At 42.6% G+C, this 14,989-nt stretch overlaps 1 protein-coding gene across 5 annotated transcripts; it reads right to left on the bottom strand.

Annotated features, from left to right (window-relative positions):
* Positions 1-430: 430 nt before the first annotated feature.
* LOC101063975 (sodium/glucose cotransporter 4) lies at positions 431-13,291 on the bottom strand. Of its 5 annotated transcripts, none has more exons than XM_029827896.1 (15): positions 10,470-11,308; positions 9,991-10,214; positions 8,475-8,593; positions 8,160-8,231; positions 7,766-7,870; positions 6,134-6,298; positions 5,934-6,039; positions 5,763-5,843; positions 5,433-5,638; positions 4,624-4,759; positions 4,148-4,255; positions 3,862-4,012; positions 3,418-3,586; positions 1,585-1,800; positions 431-1,012 (listed from the first exon to the last, which is right to left on the bottom strand). In XM_029827896.1, the coding sequence occupies exons 2-15, from the start codon at positions 10,010-10,012 to the stop codon at positions 695-697; spliced, it is 1,974 nt and encodes a 657-aa protein (XP_029683756.1). In that variant the 5' UTR covers positions 10,013-10,214; positions 10,470-11,308; the 3' UTR covers positions 431-694. The 5 variants fall into 5 exon arrangements, with proteins under 5 accessions (XP_029683756.1, XP_029683759.1, XP_029683757.1 ...); XM_029827899.1 differs by lacking the exon at positions 9,991-10,214 and having other exon boundaries at positions 10,470-10,574; positions 10,864-10,892; XM_029827897.1 differs by lacking the exons at positions 7,766-7,870; positions 8,160-8,231; positions 8,475-8,593; positions 9,991-10,214 and adding an exon at positions 12,695-13,291 and having other exon boundaries at positions 10,470-10,574; positions 10,864-10,935; positions 11,179-11,297.
* Between the last annotated feature and the right edge of the window lie 1,698 nt (positions 13,292-14,989).

The raw sequence follows: 14,989 nt of genomic DNA, 5'->3' as shown, positions 1-14,989 counted from the left end.
AACAGAGTCAATTGTCAGGGCATGAAGTCTGACGACCTAACTATCCCTTGACCCAGTCTTTTATAGAAAGACATATGTAAATTATTGATGCTAATTCAGTCCAATCCAGTCCTTCTTCTTGGATGACCCCATCTTCTTCTTCCAGCCTCCTTTGGTGTTGGTGTGATCCTTCTTGTCCATTATCTTCTCCAGATGGCCAGGTCCGAAGTCATATTCCTGCCAAGGAACTTATCAACACCAGTAAACTACGTTGTCATGTTTTACGATGGGGATCTACCCTTTCCTGTCTGGCTGGCTCCAACTGTCTGACCAGTCTTCAGGTCAAGGAAGGGTCAACTGACTGGCTTATGTGTATTCCTACTAAAGAGTATATAGTATTCCTAACTTCTAAACTAACTGTAACATAAAACAAAACATATAGTATAACACATGCTAATAAGATAAAAGATGCTAACAAGATAAAATAATTCTCTTCAAGGCCTCTGTGTGTTTTCAGGAAGCATGGATTGTATATAAATGTATATATATTGCATTTAAAATTGTTTTGATTGTCTAAAACTGAAAATAAGTGAAAAGCATGGAAAACGTTATTTCCAGCATTATTAACATTGTAAGGCCAGCTCAGTACTGTTGTGACCTTGAGCAAGACTCTGACGTGAACAATAGTTCAGAACTGTGAAAGACATAACGCGAATTAGACCCAGTATCCATAGAGAAATACATTGATGGCTAGAAGCAGCAGGGCATTGATGTTGCAGACATTTCTCCAGAGTGGTTTCTCCTGCAGAGAGTTCAGTTCACTGTTTTCCTTCTCTGGGGCAACAGGACCAGAACCTGAGCCGTTCAGACCACAGATGACCAGAACAGCTCTGCGCCAGCAAGGTACTGGTTTCTTGGGTTCCTCAGAATCATTGCTAGGTTCCGGGTCCAGAGCTTCAGGGACTCCGACGTCAATTATAAGGTCAACACGAGGCTCCTGGCTAAATCTGGACCACCAGGTGAGACGGTACAGCTGCAGAGCAAAGACCAGCATCATCATCATTACCAATATCATCATAATTTTGATTCTTTCAGTTTAAAAATCTATTGTACAACACTTTTGAGTATCTTTAAAGTTGATTGTCCTATTTAAACATGAACGTTACTGAACCTGCCTTTTCACATTTCATACTGATTTTTATTTGCCTCCTTTTGACATTGTATGTTAGACATACAGCTTCTTGACACCTGAGCCAGAGGGGATAAGTTGGATGACTTTATTCTGTTTTGGGAGGTTACATCACGTTGCTATTAACCTATATAGTCAGAAGGTGTGGTTAATCTCAACATTTGTAGTGCGGTAAACAGTGATCAGAACTATCAAGTACTGATACTTCAGCACCTTTAAGGTGTGATAGTGGGATGGTTGTACAATTTTTAAACCATGGACATTCACTCCACTGCTCTGCTCAGGCAAATATGCTTGTTTTGAGTATTGGTATGCTAGTGTGCTAAATGAATAAAGGCAATGACTTTTGGTAGATTTTATGCATTTGTAAGGTTTAAAAGAAAATGTTAATAGCAAATGTCTGATATGTTCCTTACATGTTCTTCAGCTATTGGTGCTGTGGCCAGGCTGACTGTCACAATCACAATACATGAGATCGAGAAGAGGATCATGGCGAAGTACAGGTAGTGGACACGAGCCAGGACAGCTGGTCGCAGGTCATCCTGACCACAGGCAGGATGACTGGTGGAGAACTCCAGAATCATGCGGGTCAGTCCAACAACTAGTCCCACGATGAGACCCCAGAACGCCCCCTAAGACACAGACACATAACATAAACTGCAGATACTTGTATGACAGCAGGTTGTGGAGATTTCTGTCATCCTTGAGCACCAAACCCTGGCAGGACTGCAGAAACTGAAGATTATTTGCTGTAATCATGTTAAAAGAGGTCATTACAGAGCTGCACGTGCATATATACAACATATACACAGACAAGCATACACACATGCATAGAGACACTCACACACATATGCACACACACACAATGTAACCCCTAAAACCAAATACCATAAATTCAGCACTATAAGTCGTTACTTTTTCCCCGGGCTTTGACCAATTCAGCTTATAGAGTGGTGTGGTTTATTTATGGATTTTTAGGACTTACTCAATAGCACAGGAACAACTGCTGACGATGCAGCTTTTAAGTTGCAGCTCATCAACAGCTGGTCAGCTTGTTATTTTTTTAACCCACATGTTACACGAATGACATTGTACAGCTTTCTTACTGCCGTGTTTAGTAATTAAACATTTAAAATGAACTTTCTGTGGACCATAAAGAATTCATGTTTCCAAGTGGCCCCCTGCAGGTATGCTCTATCGTGCAGAATTTACAGTAAATAAATAAACCCTCCAACCAGTCAAAATCTTAAAAGGGGAGGGGGGAGGGGCTGTGAGACAGGGACGTGGCCTGTGGTTTCCATTAGCCTTAGAAAGGTGCAAAACCTTATCAGCCCAATGTGAAACAGGGAATGGAAAAAACCTCTGAAATATCATTAAAGGTTTTACATGAGGAATTTTAGATGTTTCATCATAGAAATATGTAGCAGCATTGCGGTGACATACTCCCCTCATACGTGGTCTTTGCCAACATACTGTCTTTGCTGATGTACCGTACTCATCCCGTGTCCTCTTGTCTTCAATAATGTCAATCTTTATTCCAGCCAAGTCTCGCAAGGTAAGATTTCATGAGTATTACGAAGCTTGGAAGGAAATGCATACAAACTACAACTGTGATTAACCGGGATTAAAGAAGATCACCTTTATTTTGCCAAAGCCTGTAATGGAAACCCAGTTTGTGTTCCAGTTGAGGGCCAGAGATTCAGGTGCACAGTTCCCAGGACTCTGGGTCAATATTGGAGCTTACCCCAGAGAAGCTTTATTCACATCTCCATTGATATTTAATGCTCTCAACAACTGCAGAGTTTTCTTGATGACAGATAATAAAAGGTACCCTAGTTGGGACTCCACATCTGTCCTAGATAAATTCAGAGCTCATGCGGGCACAGTGACAGCATGGCAAGGAAGGGTGTGAGTGGTGTTGTCATTTAATCTCACGAATGTTGGACTAAATTATTTGGTCAAAGCAGAGGAGTTTCTGAAGGAATCAGAAGGTTCCTGGATTAATTATGGGTCGACGGGGTCCAAGGGTCCATGCTGCATGTTTGACGTATCAATGTGTATGACTGATTCTGCCAGTTTCTGCCATCACTATGTGAATGGGTGAACCACCAAGAGCTCAAAGATCTCTACTAAAGTGCTGCATCAACAAGAAATAAGTGAGGTTCTTGATGCCTCACACATGTTAGAGTAGAAAGTGTAGTGTGTGTTTATATACAGTATGAGGGCACAGAATGTCCAGATTGTCTCACCTGCTCATTTGCACGGGGCCAGAAGATAGCCAAAATAAAGACAGCGGTAACAGGTGGAACTAAAGAACTGGCCACCGACTGGAGGTAATCAAAGAGGTGTCCACTGTTGGATGCCTGGATGACTGGAATCCATAACAGACTAATGGACACCAAGATAACAATGACAGCCCTGAAACAGAGAGAATGGGGTCATTTTATGATGAAACTGAAAGAAAGGCAAAACTTAAAGGAGTGCATTAAGAGACAGATGAAATTTGTCTGACAAGAAAAAAGTTTACAGGAATAAAGTGGAAAAAGGAAGCGGAAAAAAACCATTTCATTGGGAATACATGAAAACCTTCACAAACTGTCAACAGAGGAAAAGTGGATCGTGCAAGGAGAACACATTTTTATCAGTGTAGCTGTGGCCCCCCAGCCATCGAAAGGATAGTTTATTTACCATACCTCCCAACAATCATGAGTTCCATTTCAGAAGCCTTTGGCCTGGCTTTGTGGTAGAGGTCCAGAGTAAACAGAGTTGAGCTGCTGTTGAAGACGGAGGTCAGAGAGGACATCAGAGCAGCTAAAATAACTGCTAGCATCAGACCTCGAAGACCTGAGAAGGTTCAAAAAGCAAGAGTAGTTTAAATAGTTATTAGAATAGAATAGAATAGTTATTTTTCTGTGTTTGTGTGTGTGCTTCTGTATGTGTGTGTGCGTGTGGGTGCATGTGTGCACGTGTGCAACTCACCCACAGGCATGAGCTCCACCACCAGTTTCGGATAGGCAATATTGGAGCAGCCAGCTTCAGTTCCACAGATGCTCTTACACACTACTGGATCCACACAAGCTACCTCATCTACACACACACACACACACACACACACACACACACACACACACACACACACACACAAATAAAACACAGAAATGCGATTAAAATTCATGAATTCTGTATTTTTTTATTTTAATTGATTAACCTTAAAAATCTAGTTATGTTAAAGCCAAAATAAGTTAAAAAAAAAAAAAAGTAAAGTGCAACACATGCACCAAGCAGCAGAATAAGTGCTGTGGGAACTTACTAACATGCCAACACTACACATATGTGGGGTTCAAGCTCATTAAAACAACCAACAAAACAATTTTAACATCAATTTAAAAAGGTTGGCAAAAAGTGTGTTGTTTTTTTTAATATCATTGATGAGAACATAAAGTGGGCAAACTTACCTGGAAAGAGTATTCTGCTGATCATGCCTGGCATGGCGACAAAAAAGGTGGGCAATAATTTGAGGTAACCTCCCAAAATACTGCCACCTTTAGCATGAGACAATGATTTGGCTGATAGAGACCTCTGGACTACAACCTACACACACACACACACACACACACACACACACACACACACACACACACACACACACACACAGTAGTATTAACTCCAGAACCTCATAAACCACAGAAAGTCTCACTCTGAATCTGTTCAGTCATCTTATTGATATCCGATCAAAGAACAAAGAGATTTAGGATGATGTAGGACACGTTGACCTTTTCAGCGTTTCAGACTATATTTGCAATGAAATCATTTGTGTTTTAATGAAGGACATGGTTTGCAGATCAGAAGCAACCAAGAGACAGCAGCATGAAGTTAATGAAGAGATTCAGAGAAATACTGCCAAAAAACATGTCAACATCTTAAGCACTAGACAGGGTTTGTGTGCATTGGTTCACAAGCCAAAGTCAAAACAAGCAGCTTTTAAACATCATTTGATATTATGCACCAGTGTTCAGTCTGGTTTCTGCTGTGATACTGTGATACATTAAATTGCTGTTAAATCTCATATTAATGTTTTGACTTTACTGTGACAAAAACAATTGCTCAAACTACAGAATCAAGGTGTGTTAACACCTCCTTTAAAGACTCAATGAATTGAGTTCAAATAACATCATCTGTCACAGAGCCAGAAGGAGCAAGAAGGAGTCAGAAGGAGCCAGAATGAACCAGTAGGAGCCAGGAGGAGTCAGTGTGAGAGACTTACCTGATCTGTGCACCAGACCCATGTAGCCAGGATAGTGAGGCCAAACACCATACCTGGCCAGGGTAGATCACCTGACACGGGGTCTCTGAACATGTTGAAGGAGTCATTGCGAGGCAGGTGACAGGTGGTGTTGGGAACTGTGACTGAAGGAATCGCTGACATATACTGCTCTACCAGGCCCTCGTACCATCCGATTCTAGCAAATGCTGGACATGATACACAACAGACAGACGTGTCCAGCATCAAAGTCTGGGTGAACAACCAGCAGGGCCACTTGTGTTCAACCTTAACAGCGTGTGATTATTAGTGGCAACATGTAAATCGACTTACATATGAACATTAGTGCTAAGGCTCCTCCAACCATGATGATGGTCTGAAGAGAATCAGTGTAGATCACTGCTGCGATGCCTCCTACAGAGACGTCCACACACACACTGTCAGCACCATTGCTGTCCACACAATATGGTAGTAGGACACATAGCACAAGCATTACACGCTTACCTGTCACAGTATAAGCAGCAGTGATGAGCAGCAGGATGGCTGTGGACAGATAGAGATCCCAGCCCAAGGAGACTTGGATGAAGAGTGCTCCTGAGAAGATATCTGCCTGTGGTCCACAAACACATTCATGTGGACCCTCTGATGCCCTCTCACCTCGTGTTTCCTTGGACCAAGACTCTGAGTGTATGTGCGTGTCTTACAGATAATTTGGTGAAAACGTAGAGGATGAGTGACAAAACCGAAGTGTAGATGCGTATCCTCTGCCCTCCAAAGCGTTTGCCGAGATACTCGGGCATGGTCACCACTCCAGCAGAGATGTAGACAGGTACGAAGAGCCAACCGAGAGCCACGAGCACCCACGTAGCCTGGACAAAGACATTAGGGAAAGTCCTTCAAGTATTTTTCATCAGTTTACAGAGATTTTGGATGTTTCAAGACTTGTGTAGAATATTGAAAAAATTTAAATGTAAAAATGAAATAATCAGTATTAGTTTTTTCTTCCTGATTAACACAACTTTTACAGAGCATGAACATCTTTCACATCAAAGTCTTCAGCTGCTTTCACTTAAAATGTCAAAAGATGAGATGTGATGTGTTGCTTTTGAGATATTTTTGTTCCTTGCTTGGTGAAATTAAATTAAATCAAATTAATGCATTAAATGCTTGACTTCTGTCTTTCTGAGCTGATCCTAAAGATGTTGACGTGTGTCAGACACGTTTGATAATGTCATCAAACTGCGTCGTCACTTGCAGCAACACAAGCCTGTCAGTGGAAACCTGCGTATATTGGTACGGCTGGTATCAGTATCAGAAATAAAGAGCTAGACAATACCAGTATATCGATATTGGTAAAAAATAAAGCCAATATCAAACATTGCTTAAAAGGCTAATATATTTCACACAAATATACAGTGCAATCAGAAACTTTTAAGACGTTTTCCTCCACCTTTGTAATGATACAGTACATCCTTGTACTAAAAAATGCTATCAGTCTAAATTTGAAAAACATCAATCTACAGATTATTTATATTGAAAAGCAAAAGCCAGGACAGCCCTGTTCGTGACTTTTATGGACGGAATTTCTAGGTGCAGTCATGGTGTTGAGGGGGTCCGGTTTGGTGACCTCAGGATCGGGTCTCTGCTCTTTGCAGATGATGTGGTCCTGTTGGCGTCATCAGCCCGTGATCTCTAACTATCACTGGATCGGTTCGCCGCTGCATGTGAAGCGGCTGGGATTAAAATCAGCACCTCCAGATCCGAGGCCATGGTTCTCAACTGGAAAAAGGTGGAGTGCCTTCTCCGGGTCAAGGAATGGATGGATGGAAAAGCAAAACAGTTGGGTTGAGAAAAGACTTTTGTCCCTTTGCTGTGACTCTGAAGTTTCTCCAAGTCCTCCTGTGCTAGGCTCATTTGAATGGACGTGATGGGGGAAGACACCTCTTCAGGCTGCTCCCACTGCAGGAACCTCAGGGAAATATTACTGGCATTTTCTAACATTGTCATATAATCATGTAAAACCTGGGACCACTGATATCACTGTCCTCAGGTTGTGGCAGGAACTCAACCTTTATTCATGGTCTTCATGGCCACTGTTGAAAGAATCTGAATCCAGACGTCCTGTCCTGCTCACTTTGCTCGGACTGCTGCTGCAGTGCTTTCTCGGGGTTTGTTCCTGTCTATAAATCTGACTGTTCCTCACCCGACCTGCTCTTAGCGTAGACTTTTTTTTTCTTTCTATTTGTAGTTAAGCAGGTAACAGAATCTGAGTATAAGTTTAGTTATAGAGGCCAAAACAAAAAAAATGAAACCCTCTTCTTGATGAATATGCTTACATTCCATTCATATCCACCGACTGCCAAGCCTCCCATAGCTGCTTGTCCCGCTAGCCCGATAAACAAACTGCTGCCAACGTTGCTGGACATCAGAGAGGCTCCGATCTGCAAACAGAATCGTCTCTATAAAACCCATAAAAAGTCATTCTGTTCTCCACATTATGTGCTACTTATGCTTGGAAATATGCTACCAGCTACACAAATATGTAGACTGTCATGATATCATTTTTTGAAACTCTCTTGTCTCTGGAAGCTGCTGGTAAAGTGAGTTAACTGTTGAACAGCAGCAGTTGGAAGCAGCTCAATACTGTGTGTGTGTTGCCTTTGTCTGCATTCCAGCCATACGCGTCCACAATCATAGTATGCTGATAAAGCAACAAACAACATTTAGTACCGGAAACCAAGTCATTGAACGGCCAGCCAGGAAGTACCCTCCGACAGTGCTGCGACTGGCTCTCCTCGAAGACTACGAGACAGAAGTTGAGAGACAAACAAGGATTTTTCTCCATATATCTACGATTATAATCAGAAACACACCTTCTCTCACTATTTCATGCACTATGTCAACTGTTTAACTAACTAAATAGTACAATTCAAAAACGTTGATTATGCAATGTGGTACTAACGAAAATGTTCCCAAAGGCATCTGCTGCTGAGACACAGTATTAAAACTGTTGCTTTGTGTGGATAAAAGACTTCCAGGTCTCACCCAAATCCCGACCACAATGACGGTTATGAAGTAGACGACAATCACGGCGATGTCAGCAGGTTCTAGGGCCAAATTTGAGTGGTGGGCTGCAGCAGTGGTGGTGCCACCAGCGCTGGAAGCTGCAACACACACAGGGAAATCCAAAATGTTGTTGCTGTCACGTCTCTGCAGGCAGGCGGCCCAGTCAAGAGGACACACCCGGCACCAGTGGAGATACTGGGAGAGTGGGATCATGCTTGGAGTTTTCAGTGAGGTCAGTGCAGACAGGACAAAGAGAAATAAGAGCAACCTATCTGGCCTCACAGAAGCTACAGGTCCTAAAGTCCCCCCAAAATACCTTATCTATCAATAATATGCCATCTAAAAGATCTTAATGAGTCTCTTTATACATGTGGCCACATGGTCAAATCATCAGAGGCTCATTCGTAAGTCCTGCTCTGGCTCTGTGGCTCATGATTAGATTGTTTTTACATTTCATGTGAAGCACAAGTGCTGCTGTCCACCACAAGAGGCGCCATACCGATTATTTACATATCGAGAAGAGCAGGAATAGTCTCCATTTGTGAAAGGGTGTTTAAAAGGTGCACCTCAAGCATGCAGAACTGTCACCATCTTAAAACATGAAGCCAGTAAAGTGACCAACTGGTCGAGTCAAGAGTTTAGTGTAATAATCTATTGTGATTGATTCTTCTTAGTCATTATTTACTTTGTTTATGTTGTGTTCTTGTTGTCATAAGCTTAATATCAATGTGGTTTTCATCACTATAACAGTTATGACTGGAAAATATGTTATATACTAAAACATATTTTAAAATATTGCCACCACAGCCTGTCGGTGTAACATAGGACAACACAGTTTTGCGTGTACAGTATATTGGTGTATATACAGTATGCAGCTGTACTGTAGATTAAGCTAGTAGAAGTTTTGTCATTGCTGCAGGAAACGTGCTGAGGAACTGGTCAAACTGGAGAGGTGAGTGGTGTTGCCATGAGGAAGTGCTCCTGTCAACAACACTTTTGATCTGTTGTTTTCACAAAATAATCTGCTTATTACTGTTTAAAAAAAGGGGGACATATTGCGATTTCCTCTCTGAGTTCCCGTTTCAAGCAGAATGACTGTGGGAGCCAGAGGGAGACGGACAGACGGAGCCATGGGTGATGACTGCAGACTGTCGGTGATCTCCATGAGCATTGTACTGTAATCTTCTCATGCGTCTGTGATCACAGCAACAAAGGTCCCCTCTCCTCCTGCCAACATCTCCCCCAGTGCTGCCGAGTGCAGTAATGACAGCTTGTGAATGTGCACGTGAACTCGTGCACTGAAAGTTGCAAAGAAAAGGGGCAAATCTCTCACTTTTATTGCTGCCTCAAAGGCCTTTTGAAAAGTCCACCGAGAGTGTCCGACAGCATAATAAAAACAAGCCTGCTGAATTCCATCTGAATTCCAGAATATCTGACAGTAAGATCACGAAAAATCTAGAACAAGTTCATTTAATGAGCAGGAAAACTGTCAAACCTGTTGTTGCACTTGTAGACATGATAATTCCAGATTCATGGATCGAGATGTCGCTTCTTCAAACTTCTCTTCTGATTAGTCAGCTGGTCAAAAGGAACTAATCCAACCTTTAATCTGTGAAGAGGAAGGCTTCTCTTCTCCTCCCCCACAGATGTAGGATGCATATTTGTCTTCGGCTCGTCTTCCTGATAACAGCCTTGTGCCCACAGGTCTGACTGAATGTTCTGATGAAATATGCAGTATGTAATTTTTATGGAGCTGCCAGACACTCCCATTTGATTCGGGTCCCAAATAAATAAAAAGTTTTGCTGATTAACTCTTGGAGGTCTGAAAAAAATAAGTGTATTCTACGGCCACCGTAGTATTCCTCCTTTTTTCTTTCTATTTGTAGTTAAGCAGGTAACAGAATCTGAGTATAAGTTTAGTTATAGAGGCCAAAACAAAAAAAATGAAACCCTCTTCTTGATGAATATGCTTACATTCCATTCATATCCACCGACTGCCAAGCCTCCCATAGCTGCTTGTCCCGCTAGCCCGATAAACAAACTGCTGCCAACGTTGCTGGACATCAGAGAGGCTCCGATCTGCAAACAGAATCGTCTCTATAAAACCCATAAAAAGTCATTCTGTTCTCCACATTATGTGCTACTTATGCTTGGAAATATGCTACCAGCTACACAAATATGTAGACTGTCATGATATCATTTTTTGAAACTCTCTTGTCTCTGGAAGCTGCTGGTAAAGTGAGTTAACTGTTGAACAGCAGCAGTTGGAAGCAGCTCAATACTGTGTGTGTGTTGCCTTTGTCTGCATTCCAGCCGTACGCGTCCACAATCATAGTATGCTGATAAAGCAACAAACAACATTTAGTACCGGAAACCAAGTCATTGAACAGCCAGCCAGGAAATACCCTCCGACAGTGCTGCGACTGGCTCTCCTCGAAGACTACGAGACAGAAGTTGAGAGACAAACAAGGATTTTTCTCCATATATCTACGATTATAATCAGAAACACACCTTCTCTCACTATTTCATGCACTATGTCAACTGTTTAACTAACTAAATAGTACAATTCAAAAACGTTGATTATGCAATGTGGTACTAACGAAAATGTTCCCAAAGGCATCTGCTGCTGAGACACAGTATTAAAACTGTTGCTTTGTGTGGATAAAAGACTTCCAGGTCTCACCCAAATCCCGACCACAATGACGGTTATGAAGTAGACGACAATCACGGCGATGTCAGCAGGTTCTAGGGCCAAATTTGAGTGGTGGGCTGCAGCAGTGGTGGCGCCACCAGCGCTGGAAGCTGCAACACACACAGGGAAATCCAAAATGTTGTTGCTGTCACGTCTCTGCAGGCAGGCGGCCCAGTCAAGAGGACACACCCGGCACCAGTGGAGATACTGGGAGAGTGGGATCATGCTTGGAGTTTTCAGTGAGGTCAGTGCAGACAGGACAAAGAGAAATAAGAGCAACCTATCTGGCCTCACAGAAGCTACAGGTCCTAAAGTCCCCCCAAAATACCTTATCTATCAATAATATGCCATCTAAAAGATCTTAATGAGTCTCTTTATACATGTGGCCACATGGTCAAATCATCAGAGGCTCATTCGTAAGTCCTGCTCTGGCTCTGTGGCTCATGATTAGATTGTTTTTATATTTCATGTGAAGCACAAGTGCTGCTGTCCACCACAAGAGGCGCCATACCGATTATTTACATATCGAGAAGAGCAGGAATAGTCTCCATTTGTGAAAGGGTGTTTAAAAGGTGCACCTCAAGCATGCAGAACTGTCACCATCTTAAAACATGAAGCCAGTAAAGTGACCAACTGGTCGAGTCAAGAGTTTAGTGTAATAATCTATTGTGATTGATTCTTCTTAGTCATTATTTACTTTGTTTATGTTGTGTTCTTGTTGTCATAAGCTTAATATCAATGTGGTTTTCATCACTATAACAGTTATGACTGGAAAATATGTTATATACTAAAACATATTTTAAAATATTGCCACCACAGCCTGTCGGTGTAACATAGGACAACACAGTTTTGCGTGTACAGTATATTGGTGTATATACAGTATGCAGCTGTACTGTAGATTAAGCTAGTAGAAGTTTTGTCATTGCTGCAGGAAACGTGCTGAGGAACTGGTCAAACTGGAGAGGTGAGTGGTGTTGCCATGAGGAAGTGCTCCTGTCAACAACACTTTTGATCTGTTGTTTTCACAAAATAATCTGCTTATTACTGTTTAAAAAAAGGGGGACATATTGCGATTTCCTCTCTGAGTTCCCGTTTCAAGCAGAATGACTGTGGGAGCCAGAGGGAGACGGACAGACGGAGCCATGGGTGATGACTGCAGACTGTCGGTGATCTCCATGAGCATTGTACTGTAATCTTCTCATGCGTCTGTGATCACAGCAACAAAGGTCCCCTCTCCTCCTGCCAACATCTCCCCCAGTGCTGCCGAGTGCAGTAATGACAGCTTGTGAATGTGCACGTGAACTCGTGCACTGAAAGTTGCAAAGAAAAGGGGGAAATCTCTCACTTTTATTGCTGCCTCAAAGGCCTTTTGAAAAGTCCACCGAGAGTGTCCGACAGCATAATAAAAACAAGCCTGCTGAATTCCATCTGAATTCCAGAATATCTGACAGTAAGATCACGAAAAATCTAGAACAAGTTCATTTAATAAGCAGGAAAACTGTCAAACCTGTTGTTGCACTTGTAGACATGATAATTCCAGATTCATGGATCGAGATGTCGCTTCTTCAAACTTCTCTTCTGATTTGTCAGCTGGTCAAAAGGAACTAATCCAACCTTTAATCTGTGAAGAGGAAGGCTTCTCTTCTCCTCCCCCACAGATGTAGGATGCATATTTGTCTTCGGCTCGTCTTCCTAATGACAGCAGTGTGCCGACAGGTCTGACTAAATGTTCTGATGAAATATGCAGTATGTAATTTTTATGGAGCTGCCAGACACTCCCATTTGATTCGGGTCCCAAATAAATAAAAAGTTTTGCTGATTAACTCTTGGAGGTATGAAAAAAATAAGTGTATTCCTCCACTGCAGTCTGAGCTCCGGAATCAGCTCCTCTGGCCTCACGCTCCTGCTTTTTACTGGTATTCATGTCAGAACTTATTTAAGCAGCCATGTGTCCTCCCAGCTCCAGTTCAGTCAGTAATTTCCCCGCAGTACTCACATCAAATGCTATCAGTCTAAATTTGAAAAACATCAATCTACAGATTATTTATATTGAAAAGCAAAAGCCAGTTCGTGACTTTTATGGACAGAATTTCTAGGTGCAGTCATGGTATTGAGGGGGTCCGGTTTGGTGACCTCAGGATCGGGTCTCTGCTCTTTGCAGATGATGTGGTCCTGTTGGCGTCATCGGCCCGTGACCTCTAACGATCACTGGATCGCAACTGTTGTTGCACTTGTAGACATGATAATTCCAGATTCATGGATCCAGATGTCGCTTCTTCAAACTTCTCTTCTGATTAGTCAGCTGGTCAAAAGGAACTAATCCAGCCTTTAATCTGTGAAGAGGAAGGCTTCTCTTCTCCTCCCTCACAGATGTAGGATGCATATTTGTCTTCGGCTCGTCTTCCTAATGACAGCAGTGTGCCGACAGGTCTGACTGAAAGTTCTGATGAAACATGCAGTATGTCAATTTTATGGAGCTGCCAGACACTCCCATTTGATTCGGGTCCCAAATAAATAAAAAGTTTTGCTGATTAACTCTTGGAAGTATGAAAAAATAAGTGTATTCCTCCACTGCAGTCTGAGCTCCGGAATCAGCTCCTCTGGCCTCACGCTCCTGCTTTTTACTGGTATTCATGTCAGACCTTATTTAAGCAGCCATGTGTCCTCCCAGCTCCAGTTCAGTCAGTAAATTCCCCACAGTACTCACATCAAATCACCATCAGTCATCAAATAGCAATTCCTCTACACGATTAATCCAAAACCACTCTACAAGGATTACACCCATTCACACATCAATCTCATCTACTGCAAATTAACTCTGATTCAGACACACAGAATCACCAGAATCAGCAAATTGGATCAGTGAATCAGATAACTATGTGATATCGATCAATGATGGATCACCATTACCTAGCCACACTCCCAGAGCCCTAGCAGGCCCCAGAAGTCACCAAGTTTGAACCCGTGGCTGTCAGGGAGTTTTATAATTCCCTGGGCTGTATCGTGAACACTGGTAGTGACACTAGTGGTTGCGTCAGAGATGTAGGAACCTTCCAGGTTCCTCCCTGTGCTCCCTGTGAGGAGATGTAGAGCCATAGGGTTCTGTAGAGCTACAGTCTCCCCCACCTGCCAGCCACAAAGTTATTCTCTAGAACCTTAAAAGAGCCTGTAATTTCAGCACGGGACACATAGACACCATAAGAAGAATTATCACACCAGCTATTGGTTGAAATTGGGATATTCCCCTCCTGTGTCTCTCCTTAGGGCCGTGCAGCCAGGCTAACTCTGTTAGATAGCAAAAACCCTGCAGAACACAATCTAACAAACAGCTCTAGGCTTTATCTCACCAGACCAAATACCGGTACACTCTGGGAGCGGGGCCCGTTTGCTTAACAATCACTATCGCCCAAATCTGCCTCAAGGCTAAAGAAAGGCAAGGCTTCCAGAAAACAAAGAACCATTGTGCAAGGAATTCATCTGTACAGGAGGTAGAGAGCGCATATAACATTCCCTCAACAGTGTCTGCTCTGTTGACAAGGCAGAAGAACAAGTCTGAATATTCATCTGTGAACTTACAACCCTTTTGGATACGAGCCATGGACACACCACTAGCAGGTCAACACAGAGGTGGTGTTGGGCTGTGATTGGGTTAGGGTGGGTGCTCACAGGAAATCTAGAACAGAAACACAGGAGACTCCGCTGACCTGTCTGGTATCAGGAGAAGCACCAAGAACCATTCTGATGAGATATTTGTACTGAGAGGTACAAGGTGTAAGATAGGTGGTAGATAACTGGCTGGCCA

This window comes from Takifugu rubripes, chromosome 20 (genome assembly GCF_901000725.2).
Source record: "Takifugu rubripes chromosome 20, fTakRub1.2, whole genome shotgun sequence".
NCBI lineage: Eukaryota > Metazoa > Chordata > Actinopteri > Tetraodontiformes > Tetraodontidae > Takifugu > Takifugu rubripes.
This window is presented reverse-complemented; position numbering and strand designations above follow the sequence as displayed.